The sequence below is a fragment of the Manacus candei genome, unplaced genomic scaffold, assembly GCF_025592945.1.
Source record: "Manacus candei isolate 608988 ecotype Guabito, Panama unplaced genomic scaffold, ASM2559294v1 h1tg000017l, whole genome shotgun sequence".
Lineage (NCBI taxonomy): Eukaryota > Metazoa > Chordata > Aves > Passeriformes > Pipridae > Manacus > Manacus candei.
This window is the reverse complement of record NW_026138065.1, coordinates 12,382,755-12,396,985: the sequence shown is the minus strand read 5'-3', so window position 1 is coordinate 12,396,985 and position 14,231 is coordinate 12,382,755. Positions and strand designations below refer to the sequence as shown.

At 35.6% G+C, this 14,231-nt stretch overlaps 1 protein-coding gene across 3 annotated transcripts in view; it reads right to left on the bottom strand.

The window, feature by feature from the left end:
* Nucleotides 1-14,231, bottom strand: part of DNAH8 (dynein axonemal heavy chain 8) — a 125,778-nt gene that overhangs the window by 72,436 nt on the left and 39,111 nt on the right. For all 3 annotated transcript variants that reach the window (XM_051783440.1, XM_051783439.1, XM_051783442.1), the window contains exons 30-41: nucleotides 13,134-13,238; nucleotides 12,029-12,142; nucleotides 11,353-11,415; nucleotides 10,403-10,503; nucleotides 9,369-9,506; nucleotides 8,053-8,293; nucleotides 6,856-7,055; nucleotides 6,406-6,559; nucleotides 6,142-6,305; nucleotides 5,881-5,983; nucleotides 5,223-5,327; nucleotides 4,779-4,940 (exon numbers count right to left, since the gene is read on the bottom strand). In XM_051783440.1, the coding sequence (XP_051639400.1) occupies nucleotides 4,779-4,940; nucleotides 5,223-5,327; nucleotides 5,881-5,983; nucleotides 6,142-6,305; nucleotides 6,406-6,559; nucleotides 6,856-7,055; nucleotides 8,053-8,293; nucleotides 9,369-9,506; nucleotides 10,403-10,503; nucleotides 11,353-11,415; nucleotides 12,029-12,142; nucleotides 13,134-13,238 (1,650 nt within the window). The remainder of the gene's footprint in view (nucleotides 1-4,778; nucleotides 4,941-5,222; nucleotides 5,328-5,880; nucleotides 5,984-6,141; nucleotides 6,306-6,405; nucleotides 6,560-6,855; nucleotides 7,056-8,052; nucleotides 8,294-9,368; nucleotides 9,507-10,402; nucleotides 10,504-11,352; nucleotides 11,416-12,028; nucleotides 12,143-13,133; nucleotides 13,239-14,231) is intronic.

Here is a 14,231-nt window from a genome sequence, read left to right as displayed (position 1 = left end):
AACACAAACATAAACTGGTCCTGGGTGTAGAAGACCTTCTGAAAATTTCCCACTGCCAATTTGTAGCTAATTCAAGCACATTAAAATTCTGGGCCATTGCTACTAAATGTGGGATGGCTTGTCTTCTAACATTCTGTCATGACTGGAGTACAGCCTAGAGAATATTGAACTAAAAGTTATTTTGCTTCCAAATACATCTAGAGAGTTAAAGGATGTTGAACATAAACTACCATTTCAGAGTGATTTTGATTTACAACACCCACAACAAAAAATGATAGATGAGCACTGTGTCCCTTCGTTACCTTTATTCCCCACATTTCTATATTCACAAGGCACTAAGCCCTAAAAATTTGACTCAACCACTCTATTTTTTATCTCCCTATACTTGCAGTGAGTTCATGGTTACAGAGTTTGTCTAGCAGGAGATATCTCACTACTGTAAAATCACCAGGCTCTAATAAATAGAATCTAAAACAAATTTATATTAGAATGAATGGTCAAAGGAAAACAAAAAATAAATATTTGGATGTGACTTTTTCGTGCTACCTATAACAGAAGCTTCAGAAACAGGAAAAAGGCGGTTTGAAGAAAACATTTTGTGTTTATCAGTATTTTGCCCAATTTTTTCTCTCTCCTTTAACACAGTTTTTCTTTCTCCGTAAAAATTTCTTGGCCAAATCCTTCTAGCACAAAACATTTTTTGAATGTAAGAAAATCTGGATTAGCAAGACATGTGAAAAAAAATCTTTGCACATGGTAATAAATCCACTTTCAAATATCTGACAAGTCAGATAGTCCCTATCTGTTTAAAGCAGTGAAATTTTTGAAATAAATAATGGTGCACAATACATAACTACATCATAAATACATGTTTAAGATAATTCTCCTAGATATTTAAATGTACTGATATTTTTTTAATTAGCAACATACTGGTCGGTTTTAATATTTACAAAACTTTTTATTCAAAAATTACACTCAGCATTGTACCAATTAGCAAATTATAGATTCAGAATTTGTACAGGATGGGAAACAATTTGTTACTTGTTAATGATATTTATGAATTATCAGTAAGACAGAGGAGTTTTCTAGGCAAACCAGAATACTTCAACATAGGCTTCTACCAGGATTGCATTATCATAAGTGACAAAGACATGAACAATGAGGTAGATCTGGTAAATTATGAGATAAATAATCATAATCATAGCTCTTGCAATCTTAAATTATGAGAGAGAAATCAATCTGCACATGAAATTTTATTTACTGCTGAAAGGAGTTCAATATCCATCACAGAAAATACAAGCTGTACTTTATATTGTCCAAGAAAAGAAAAAAAGTAATTTTAAAGTAGATTGCAAGAAAAATATGATATAAACAGTGTAGAGGATTGGTTAGAAATGCGAGGACATATGAACATGGCTAAGGCTATGGATGAGCTGCTAAAGTACAAGACTACTGCTAAAGTATAAGATGCAGTTTTCACTAGGCCCATGAGAAAGTCTGAGATAGCAGGGCCGTGAGAAAGCAGCAGCGTCCTTGGGTATCCTAAATTGAGCTGAGAAACAGGAGCTGGGCATTACCAAAACAAAGGCACTTAACGAGCCACCTGTGTAAACAGTGGGAAGCAGTTAAGATGATATCACCACCTAACTGAGCACCAATAATGAGCCTGATTTCTGTAATATTCATGAACCTATTATAGAGTGTATATTAAGCTACTGTCAATCTACAATAAACGAAGTTCCTGGATTCTCACATTGAGGTGTCTAGAGCTTTCCGTCGCGACGTTATTACTGGCGCCCGAACAGGGACCAAGTGGGGGTCCCTAGGAGGTCAAGTCGGATCTCCTGGGTTGGAGTCAAGTCGGACTCCCGAGAGCCAAGTCGGGTTCTCGCAGCCGTGGTCGGACGTAGGAGTTTCGGTCGGTCTTGCCGTGCAGCACAAGAAGGCGAAAGGGTTGAACGAAAAAGAGCTCAACTTGCCGCCGCCGGACGCCTCCCTTTCGGGGATTTCGGACGGCGAAAGAGTTAAGTTCCGCGTTCCTAGCAACGAAATAGTTGGACCCAGCGCCCGGGAAGACTCCTGAAGAAGGAGGCCCGCCGACAAAGCCGCAAAGTCTCGTGGAAAGGGCTGCACAAAGCGTGGTAACACGTTTTTTAGGTAATAGAGGGACAGGCGGCACTATCATTGCTCCAATGCTTTCTGGGAAAGCGGGGAGTTAAGACGAACTGGCTTTGCGGCAGATGCTGCTTTCATGTACGGGCCAGGGATATGAAGCGAACACTGTAACTGCCTTTACTATCTCTACTTGGAAAGAACTTAGTGATAAACTCTTTAGTGCTGCCTGTAAGGGAGAAAAAGTTGCTGCTTCCCTCCTTACAATTTGGCGATTGTTATCTGGAATAGTCAAAGGCATTAAAGCACAGTCTGAGGACATTAGGATGCTACTGGATACCATCATACGGAGAAATCGTGTAAAAAGGGAGTCGAGCGGAGTTGAAGGGAGCCGGAGCGGGACCAGAGATCACGGAACGGGGCCGGAAACAACGGAGCGGCCCCGCCAACATGAACGCGGTGCTGGCGTCTCGGCAGTGCATATCCAGGACGATCGGAGACGACGGCTGCGGCGTGAAAGTACTGCTGATGGACCAGAGATGAACTTTAGGAACACTATGACTGAGTTCCACCTTAAGACACTTCCAGCTTTTCATCTGAACTGTGCAGCGGGACTGCGCTGCACATTTGTGGCTGTGTTCATGGCGCTGGGTGCTTGCGCCGGGCAGCAGCGGTGGTCGCGCCGCCTGCGTGTCCCCGGCTCGGAGCGCTCCTGGGTGACGCAGAGCCGGGGGCCGGTGAAATCGTTCGGAGCGGTGCGCGGCCCCGGCTCGGAGCGGTGCGCCCGAGTGCGTGCACGCCGGCGGCCCCGGGCGCGGCGGGGGGGCTCTGTGTCCCCCGCACTGCTGACAGCCATGGTCCCGGGGGGTGTGCGTTCCCCTTCCCTTCTTTGCAGCGAGTGGTTTTTCCCTGGTGCTGCTCCTCTTCCTAGAGTTAATGACGGTAGCAAAAACATTGGGGGGTGCAGTCGGGGGAGGGGGAAAGCTGTTTCTCTTTTTCCCCGTTACACCAATCACCCCTTCTCTGAAACGTGCCTGTTTGCAGCTGTTCTCTCCCTCTCCTATGTTTTTGTCTTTTCTTAAGCAGACCCTGTGATTAAGTTCCTTCTGCTGATCTCTCTGGGTGAGCCCAGTCCCTCCTTCCCCTCCTTCGTCCTTCGGCAATGAGGAGCGTGGGGGGAGGCAAAGACGGTAAAACACGGAAAAAAGGGAAAAGAGAAAAAACAACTTAAAATTAACAATATCCCAACTTATAAATCAAATAAGATTGCATTGTTTTTACAGCAATAGGTGTTAAGCATGCAGTGTGCTCATGGCATTCTCAAATGTTTTCTTCAAAAACAGAAAGGGAGACTGACGAAAAATCCTTTGAAGTAAGATTAGAAATAACGCGACATCCGTGCTTAGCTTTTGCATATTGCAGAAGGTTGTTAAGAATTTCCTATAGTTTGCCATTTTGCTTCTCTTACATGAAATTTGGCTGTTTCCCCCAGGGGCAGGGTGCAGGTAGAAGATTTGGAGACGGAACGATGAGACAGAAGGGGATATAGTCTTCCCCCTGCAAAAGTAGCTTTATTGCCTTTATGATAAAATATCATTGCTCTATAAGAAGCGTTGAAGATTTCCAAGATAATATTCTGTTCTTTCTTACTGTATTTGTCTTTTACATGGAGAGTTATGCAGGATTTGCAGATTGCTGATGGCGGCTATGCCATAAATTTCCTTTGAATTATGAAACTGACAAGAAGTGCACAGCCAATGACCACTTGAAAATGTGTGTGTGATTGAGGAGTGTGTCTGAGGTGGCCACCTGAATGTTGTGTGAAAGAAAAAAGCTACATGAATGTGTGAATGTGTAAACTTAAAAATACTTTCTGCCGGTGTCAAGATTTTAGAGATGTGTAACGTGATTCTGTTGAACCATAGTGATTCCTTATTCTGAATGGGCTCTAAGTTATACAATGGATATTGACAGTTATTGTAATCTTAGTAATAGCTCGTGTTGCCTTTTCTTGTATTACTAGACGTCTAAATACTACGACAAAGAAAGCATTGTTGGCCCATAATAAAAACGGGGGAATTGTAGAGGATTGGTTAGAAATGCGAGGACATATGAACATGGCTAAGGCTATGGATGAGCTGCTAAAGTACAAGACTACTGCTAAAGTATAAGATGCAGTTTTCACTAGGCCCATGAGAAAGTCTGAGATAGCAGGGCCGTGAGAAAGCAGCAGCGTCCTTGGGTATCCTAAATTGAGCTGAGAAACAGGAGCTGGGCATTACCAAAACAAAGGCACTTAACGAGCCACCTGTGTAAACAGTGGGAAGCAGTTAAGATGATATCACCACCTAACTGAGCACCAATAATGAGCCTGATTTCTGTAATATTCATGAACCTATTATAGAGTGTATATTAAGCTACTGTCAATCTACAATAAACGAAGTTCCTGGATTCTCACATTGAGGTGTCTAGAGCTTTCCGTCGCGACGTTAAAACAGGGTACCAAAATTTAAGTCTTTAAGGATTGCCTTCTACTGAGTAGATCCTTCCCCTTGTTTCCTCTATGAAAACTTTCTCATACAGACAATTCCATATGCTCTTTACCTTCCACCTCCCCTCGCACACAACACAGACTACACACACATATCCACACCTCGTATTCTTACCTGTGCTGGGAATTGATTAAGAAAATTCACCAGCTGACATCCTGGGTCACTAATTTGGTAATATGCTGCCCTAATTATGCCGTGCAATGACTTCTGTTGCACTTGCAATAAAATCTTCAACCAAAGTTCTACTGGTCCTTTTGCAACTACTGGAGTGTCCAACTGAAAAATTAATTACAGTAAAGGGTATAAAATAGTTACCAACCTTCTGTTTCAGAACATGAGTTACTACACAGTTACTAAATTTCTATTTACAATTACAGATTTTATTTCAGCTAACATACCAGAAATATGTTTAATGAAGACATATTTGAGTTTTGTTAACAACAATCCTTGAAATATTTATTTGTAACTATTAATAATTCAACTTATTCTCTCTTAGATGTTCAATAATAAAATTATTTATCTACTAACATTTCTGGAAAAAAAAAATCAGATAATTACTGGAATTTTTTCTCCTTCTCTTGATATGACTGCCAGTATGCGATCATAATCCTTTGGGTGAAAGTCTACTTCATTTATATTGTCAGATATGGAAGTCAGATGCGGCTGTAAGGATAATTCAGGAATCATTCAATGTAAATATTTCACATTAGCAAACAGAACAATAATCTCAAATAAGGTTATCCCGCAAACATTCATTTCAACCTACAGATGAATATCTGACCATTTGTAGGTAATAATTACAGAAATGATTGTGTAGAATTGTAGCTCCATCTACTGTGTTTTTACAGTTTCCAGATGTGACCTAGAAGAGATCAACTGGCTTATCTCAATCAACTCTCAGTAACAATCCAGACTAGCTGGATGAATTTTGCAATATGAAAAGCAGGAAAGTTTGGCAGGATCTCTTCTATTATATTTAGTTGTGAAAGGAACCACCTGCAAATCACTTGATGGGACCACATTCCAGTGTTCTGCATTCTGAAGATTTTTTTAAATTACAGGTATCTATTTCACACTTTGTTAAAGACCAAAGAGCAAGAAGAAAATTTTTTTCTCAAGCAGAGTTTGTAAGAAGAAAATGTTTATATTTTATCAAATGTTTCTCCATATTCTAATTTTTTATGCTATAAGCAGAAAAAAATCACTAAGGTTGTACCTGAATTGTATGAGAATCACTTGCTTGTCCAAGAATTTCAACAAGTGCAGGATCAGAAATAAAAAAGAATCTTGGAAACAGTAGCCTTTTCTTCTCTAAATACCTTTAAAATTGAACAAGATTCTTTTAAAACTATTTCAGGGCATAATTGTTTTCTGTAAAAGGGTGTAAGTAAAACTAAACTACAATTCATGTTCAATAAATTATTTACAATATAATAATGCAATAAAGAAATCAAACAATTAACTTACAATCACTTACCCTGTAAGTGATTTCTGACATGATTCCAACTGTTCATGTAACTGAGGGAGAATTTGCTCCATAGTATTATCTCCAACACAGCAGGCTACTACATTTGGGTTCTCATGAGCTCGTTGCATTATTTTTACCCATGATTTGTCAATATTCTGAAAACGCTTTGCTTCCTATATATAGCAAAAGCATAAGTCCTTTCACATCATAATCTGTTGGAAATTATTACACAGCTTTTAATACACAATAGTAGAGCAGCACTGTGAAGCTTACCTGTGGTAACTCTTTTGCAATATCCCCCGCTATAAAAACAGCTTCAAGATAGATCCAAAGGTTCTGCACAACCAGCCATTCTTCAATTATGTGTGCAGAGTTGCTTAGTTTAGAAACCCAGCTCTGAATTTGCTTTTTAAATGCTGTATTGTACCTAAAAAAAAGATGAGAAGAAGCAATTATTCAATTTTAAATAAAACTAATTTAAAATAAATACTTACAATGGGGAAAAAAACCCCGGAACAAACTAACAGCTGTTTTACTTAGAACAAGAACAACCTCATGGATAGGTTTTACCAGCTCGATTACATTCAAATATATTGAGACAAAAGTTTGTACTACTTTTTCATTTAAAAAGATTTCATTCAAGTTTATTGCTAATTTATCTCATTAATAGTACTGTTGCTATCTTGGTGTGTTTCTGAAAATACCATGTAAAATTCCAAGTACCTATTGGACAGTAAAGAGTCAAGAATCATTAAACTGTCCTCCATCAATACCAAAAGTTCTGATGATTCAATTCCCTTTAACAGTAACTCTCCTCTTGTTTTGAACTGTGCAAAACTCAGAATTTGGTTTCCCCACGTCTCAGCTACTTGAGATAGTTTGGCTTCTATATCTTTTTCCTTCATGGCAGATATGCATATATCCTGCAAAGAAAGAACCACTTTTTAGACTCTCCATTCTTCTGAAATTAAATTTTTCCTAATACTGGTCATCTAGTAACAGCATATTTAAAAATGCAGAGATCACACTACAAATTTTACTCACTCAAATTACTTGTATGGATAACTGAAAAGTGCACATTATGAAGTGGATGGATAAATATGTTCTGTCGCTTCACATTTTGTTATTTCTGTGTAACAAGATTTCTGAATCATAATTTTACAAGGTTTAGGGAGTGTCGTGATGCAGACTCATCACCAGATGAACTCTGACTCTTACCACATTTTAGTTTATAGAATCACAGAATCTAAGAATAGTTTAATTTGGAAAGGTCATCAAGTCCAACATTCAGTTCAAATCAGAGCTTAATTCAAAATTCAGCAGATTACTTGGAATGCTTCCATATAAATCCTTCCATATAAATCAGGTATGGATATGTCTATATATATCTTTTGAATACATATTTATCATATGAAACATGCAAACCCCACTGAGTTTTCTCAAGTTCAGTTGGGGGTTCTTTTGAAGTTGTATGGTTCAAAAGAAGCCATAATAATCTATAAAATTCTTAAATATTATTATGCATTAATCCTTCCTCTAAAATTTATGATTTATCTACTAAACTTTAAAGTAACCAAAGTTAAAAAATTAAGTGGCCATAATCATTCAATGTTTTGTTTGATGTTTTTTACCTATTTAAAAAGAGCTAAGGAAATCATATACAATAATGGCAGAAGAATTTTAAGAGATTATCTAAAAGTAAGGGTCCAAAGATTCCAGCTGCTACCTCTATCTTTATTCATATGCATAAAAACTTCTAAATAAAATATAAATTTGTTTAAACTAGTGTGGTCTGATTAAAAGTTGAGGACTTTAATTAAGTAAAAAATATTTTAAAAGAAGGTAATCATTTTATAAGTAATCATATTATTTTTGTTAATAATAGAAAATGAACAAGGGGGGAAAAATGTATGCACCTACTTCAATATCTTCTTTATGTTTAAGAATTGGTGCTTCCATGATGTTTCGAAGGCAAAAAGTTTCAGATTCTACATTAAATTCATGTCCTGTTGTTTCAGCAATACGTTCCCAGTGTCTTTGCTTCATTGCTTTGTCAGACATCATTTCCAGCAAAGAACAAGACTCAATAAAATCCTCGATTTTTTTCTTGAGGTCTGAAAACGCTTGCCAGTGGTGGAGACCTTTAGGCAGTCTACGGCACCTGTAGTTAAATTAAATGGATACAGTAGTAAATGCCTCTTCTCTCAAAATAGGAATCGTTTAAACAATTGTTTAAACAAGGAGATATGAAGTGGATTGTATTGCAGTTTCCATTAAAACATAGCTTATCTGTTGCTTATCATCAGAAACTCTTTATTAGCAAAGACAAAACAAAACAAAATTAGTTAAATTTCACATATGAAATCCTTGTATAAATACAATATTTACTCCAATTTAAATACCAGCAATATTCATGGTACTTAGTAACATACCACTTTGGAGATAGACATGAAAATGAAACAGATATGACCACCTTCTCCCTCACTTTTGGTTAGTGGTCCAGAAACTATTCACTAATGAAAATTATATACTTCTAATGTGGAAAAAACCCCAGCAGAACAGTTAAACAAATATTCATCTCTTTGACCACACTTTTACAGAGCCTACACACTAAGAGCTAAGCAGTTGATCTACCACGTAAATGCCCTATTGTAAATGATAAAGTATATCTTCAGCAAAAAAAAATAATAAAGCCTTAGTTTTGCATCATTTATCACTTATTTCTCTACCTTCCACTGATATAATTTCATCTTTTCAGTAATCAGGTACAATACAGCAGTCAGCCTGTGGTTTAGAGCTATGTCAATGCTGGGTGGTTGCCAGTACATTTGTGTCAGTTAGTTCCCCAGGTGCTGTCAAACTGGATGTTTAACAACTGCCTGAATTTCTCTGAGGGGCAAAGTATCTTGTGTTTGTTATTCTTGTATTCAAAACTTAAAATAAATGTGCTAATCATCCTAGTTGAAGAACTTACTTTCTACAAATAAAATTTCAGCCCTCCTGACCACTTGATTGGTTTAGATAAGGAGATTGATGCTTCAGCTGGCTGTATGCCCTTCAGTTATGAAAATTAACTTACAGTATGGTTTTATTTCCCTCTTTCTTGAATAATCTTATTGTTTTTTGATACACCTTATTCATAGAAACTTTGTATTTAAATATATCAGATGGCTCTACTGAACTCACCTAAACCTTAATGCATCTAACATCAGTTATTGTTTATATTATAAACATACCTGTTTTGAAAATCCAGAAGTTCAGCACTAATTTTTTCAATATCTACCTCTGTCCAAAGGATGTCATAATAACCATCGATAGTGCTTATTACAGTATCATATAATCCATACAATTTCTGAAGCAAAGTCAACTCCTTCCTGGGAAAAAAAGAAGCAATTATGCCAATAATTTTAATCAGCTCTCTGGATATCTCACAATAGTTAAATACTTGGTAATGTAATGTTATTAGAAAATATAGAAATAGATCAATCAGAGTATGTTTCTTAATGTAGAAAAAAATCCTTCATAAAAGAAAATCCACAAAAAGGAGAAAATGGTTGGTGCTCAGGACCTAATATCTACACTGAACATATTTGGGGAAGTTTTGCTTTCATCTAGTTCTCCAAAACCTCCATTCACCCCAAAGGAACCTAGGTTATATACTCTGAGCTGGCTCTGCTGTGCAAAACAGAGCACAGTAAGTGGGAACAACTAGTCAATTTACTTCAGAAGCACTCTCTGAATCCGAACTAAATAACAGCCAGAAAGAGTCAGATCTTCATGTGTTGTGAATCATCATCAAACCATTGAAATGTGCAAACATTTTAGAATCTGCTCCCCATTTCTACAGCTGCTCAAAAAATTCTAATTTTCACAAAAGCTACAGTTAAATTCTTCATATATGGTGAGACTTTCCCTTGCATCTTCTTCAGTTTCTACATTATCTTAACATATAATACTATATTTACTCATCTATTTATATATATTTTTATTTATATCTGTATTTCTAGAACAGAGTATACTGCTACTTTATATAGTATGTACACACATGAAAATGTTCTGATATGGTTCTGTTACAATAATAAATAAATAAAATTATTTTTATTGGCAAATATGTTATATCTGCAAAATTTTCATTCATCTATCTATCTATCCATCTATCTATTTAAGGCAACAGAAAACTTGCATACTGTAATATTTCCCCCTTTAATATATGCCTAAGATTTTCTAACATACTTAATAAACACTTAAGACAGCTTTATTTCACAGTTACCTGACTTTATGCAAAACTTCATACTCTGTGACAGGCAATCCAAACAACCGTTCACCAGATGAGTATGTGACAAACTTTCTCCACAACTCATCGAAGTCACCCTGCCCAGATTACGTTTCATACAGACAAAATGAAAATATAAGTTTATAGGTTTTAATTTAAAATTATCTAATAATAAATCATTAAACAGTTTTAAACTTGTCTTAATTCTATTAGAAGTATATGTAAATATCTGAAAATGTTTTTGAGCTAAAGTTTTGAACAGTCTTCATGTAACATAATACTCAAATCCACACAGTGAATTCAAAAGTGAAGGTTTACAGAAGAAGCAATCATTCAAAGAAGCATCTTATAGAAATGAGATGTGAAATGAATTCCACATAACTGACAAAAAAAAAAAGAAAATATTTGTATCAAATGGTAAAGTATATAGCCTGAAGAAAAACACTAGAGTGCTAAAAATTTTTTTTCACTATTAGTATCCATAAGTACAAGGCATTCTCTTGGCAAAATAAGAAATATAGCAAATTCAAACAAAATCACTCAATTTTTGCTACATATTAGGTGCATTAGAATATTTAAGCATCTTCATCAAGTTGAAACACAACTATCTAATGGAAAATGTGATCTTTAAAAGAGTAAAAGATTGTCTTATATCTGCTTTGTAAATTGGTTTCTTTTCAGTAATCATGGTGTCATAATTGACTCTTCCATTTTCTACTGATTTTATTATTTCAAGTTTACAATTTCTGCTCAAAAACATGAAGAGTGAAGAAAGGTTATAGATCAATCAATCAATCCTTCCCATTAAGGGAAGCTTTGCATGAGAGAAACTATAGTTAACATAATATTACACAGAATATCCAAATTATAATTTGATAAACTTGTTATGATAAGCAATAACAAATCTAATTTTAATTATTTGGAAATTCAACAGTTTACTTTCTTACCTGAAAGAGCTGTAGCCTCTTACTGGCTTCCTGAGGTGGAATACTTGGAACCATGGGCCCTTCCTTTCAAATATGCAATTTAAAAAATTTGAATGTTAGTTCACAAAGTGACTGAAGTCCACTGTATATTTACAGGTCATCACAAAATACCTATTTTTTGTTAGCCAAATTCAAATCAAGCTATGTATCTTGATAATGCAATACTTAAAATGGTAAATCTAAGAAAAGATAACTTTTATGCAATTGAAAATTCTTTACATTAATTAAACTTAAGAGGACTGACTGTAACTTTTCATATTTTGTTATTGTGCTGAAAATAAAATACCCAGGCCGTGGCCAAAGACTGTCCTTTTTAATGTTGATATGTGAGCAAAGAGGCCACAGTATCTGCTACAATTTCTGAATTAATTTGTAATTTAATTATTATGTAATTTAATTTATAATTAAGATTTCATTACAAGTTGCACCACTAGGACTTCTTCTCTTTCTTTACAGAGTTGTGTACACTGCTACTTCTTCATATTGAAAAGTCTGACCTACAATGATGACTTCTTAGCAACCATAGCATCAAACATCAGTAGCTGAGCAGAATAAAATTCTGGCAACCAAATACTGCAAACCAAAAATATTGAAAAACTAAGTACAAGTCTTACATGCAACTACTAACTTCATTTACCGTTTCATATGACGTTTCAAAGTTTGATACATCCTCCTGAAAAACTGCAACTGATTCTAGCAATTCAGTCTTAAATTTGGGCTGAACTCGAATCAACTCATCTTGAACTTCGGTCTGACATAGAAAAGATTAAAATCAAAGTTACTTCCATAAAAATCAGGAGCAGATATTTGAGTATATAACACATATAAATCAAAACCATAAATAAAACACACCAAATTTTTGAACAAAAATTGAGTATTTGAAGCTAAATACATTTTTTCCTCTTATAGTGTTATGTATTTAATTTTTGAGAGTAAAGCTGAAGGGAAAAAAAAACAACCACCTCAACCAAAAACCATTACAAAATCTCCATCTTTAAGGGAATGTGTTTCATTTCAAGGGGGTGACAAAAGAAAAAGGTCCTTATTCTCTTTCTTTCCTCCCTCTAAAACCACCCTCAAGCCCCAAAGTGTTAGAGTCATCTTCCTCATGGATGGCTTAGCCTTCTCTTTAACAACTTTCTTATACTTTGTTCAAAAGTTTGAGAGAAAGAACCAAGAACTGCACACAAATGTAAAACATACTCTCAAGTCCTTTCCTGAGTGATTAACCTGCAGGACAGGATGTACCTTGATGGGCTCAATGAAATATCTACTTATTCCTATCTAACCACTTACATTACCTAAAATAATAAACATAGAGTTGTTGAGGGATATAAGGTTGTCCGAAGTGATAAAGAACAACCACCACTTATGGGTAAGGGCACTGGCAGAGTATGCACATCTTAAAAACAGGTAATCTAAGGGTAATAAACTCCCTGGACAGAGAAGAATGACACAAGAACTGGAAATGAAGGCGAGCAGAAGCACAGAGACACAATAAATTACTCATTTTCTTGCAGGTGTTAAACACATATCTAAAAGCTACAATAATATTTAAATATTAAAGATATGTATTTAAAAAAAAAGAAAATTAACATACTAATAGAAAGTATAGACCCTGGTGCACAACTGAGGTCAAAAGTGAGAAGTCAGAGAGCAGTGACAATTGGTCTCCGACTCTCATTTATAATCTGAAAACAAGCACATGAAGACAAATATACGACATAATTTTATATACTTACAGCTAGAGTCTGTAATTGCTTGAAAGAATTTCTCATTGTATCAATGCCTTCTGATTCCTCTTTTGTAATCTCCAGTTTATATGTATTTAAAATGCCATAGGCTTCCTAGATGGAAAAATAAAACCTTAGGAATGATGCATTGGAAGTTCATTTGCAGGAAATAGATCAAATTTCTAAAACACAGGTAAAAGGAGATCTGTTAATATATTTTAGGCATTTTTTAAAAATAAGGATGATGAATGAAGAACTAGGGAACAACAGCAAAAAAATATTTCTTCAAAGATTTCTTGGCTAGAATACTAGGAAAACATATACAAACAAAATAAATTCAATATTAGAAAATATAAAACTTTATCCTCTCTATGGTATTTTTATTCCACTTATTCAAATTCCACCTGAATGTATATTTTAATGAATTTTTTCAAACTTTGAATAATTGTGCACACTAAGTTACACATTTATAAAAGTTTTGCCATATTGTCTATAAAATCTTTGTTTCTAAGTTTGCCACACTGTCAAATACCTGCATATGTATCTGAAACTGAATGAACCTTTCTTATTTCTTGTTCTCATTCGCAATTTGTTTGCATATCTTCTGCTTTATTATCCTCCTCCTACACACATTGCATTATTTAAAAATTAATTCATTTTCATACTTTATTCAACTTTTGCTGGACTCACTCCAGTATGCCAATGTCTGTCTCGTATTGGGAAGCCCAGCTCTGGACACAGCACTCCAGATAAGTCTCATATCCTGGAATAGAGGGAATCATGCCCCTCCATCTGTTGGCAACATAACTTGTAATACAGTCCAGGAGACCCTCAAGCACTTTTGTTGCAAGGGCACTTTTCTGGCTTACATTCAACTTGGTGAATGAAACTCAGTTCTTTTACTGCAAAACCTAATTTCTACCCAGGCTGCATTGGTATCTAGGGTTATTCTTCTCCTGGAGATGGAGGAAAAAAGATCTGAGAGCAACTTGTTAACTTGGCTAACCCTACTGACATTAATGGGACTCATTACATTAATATAGAAAGGGAGTAAATGTTTGCAAGATAATTTAGAATATAAGTGGTTTGGGAAAGAATATTATCCTA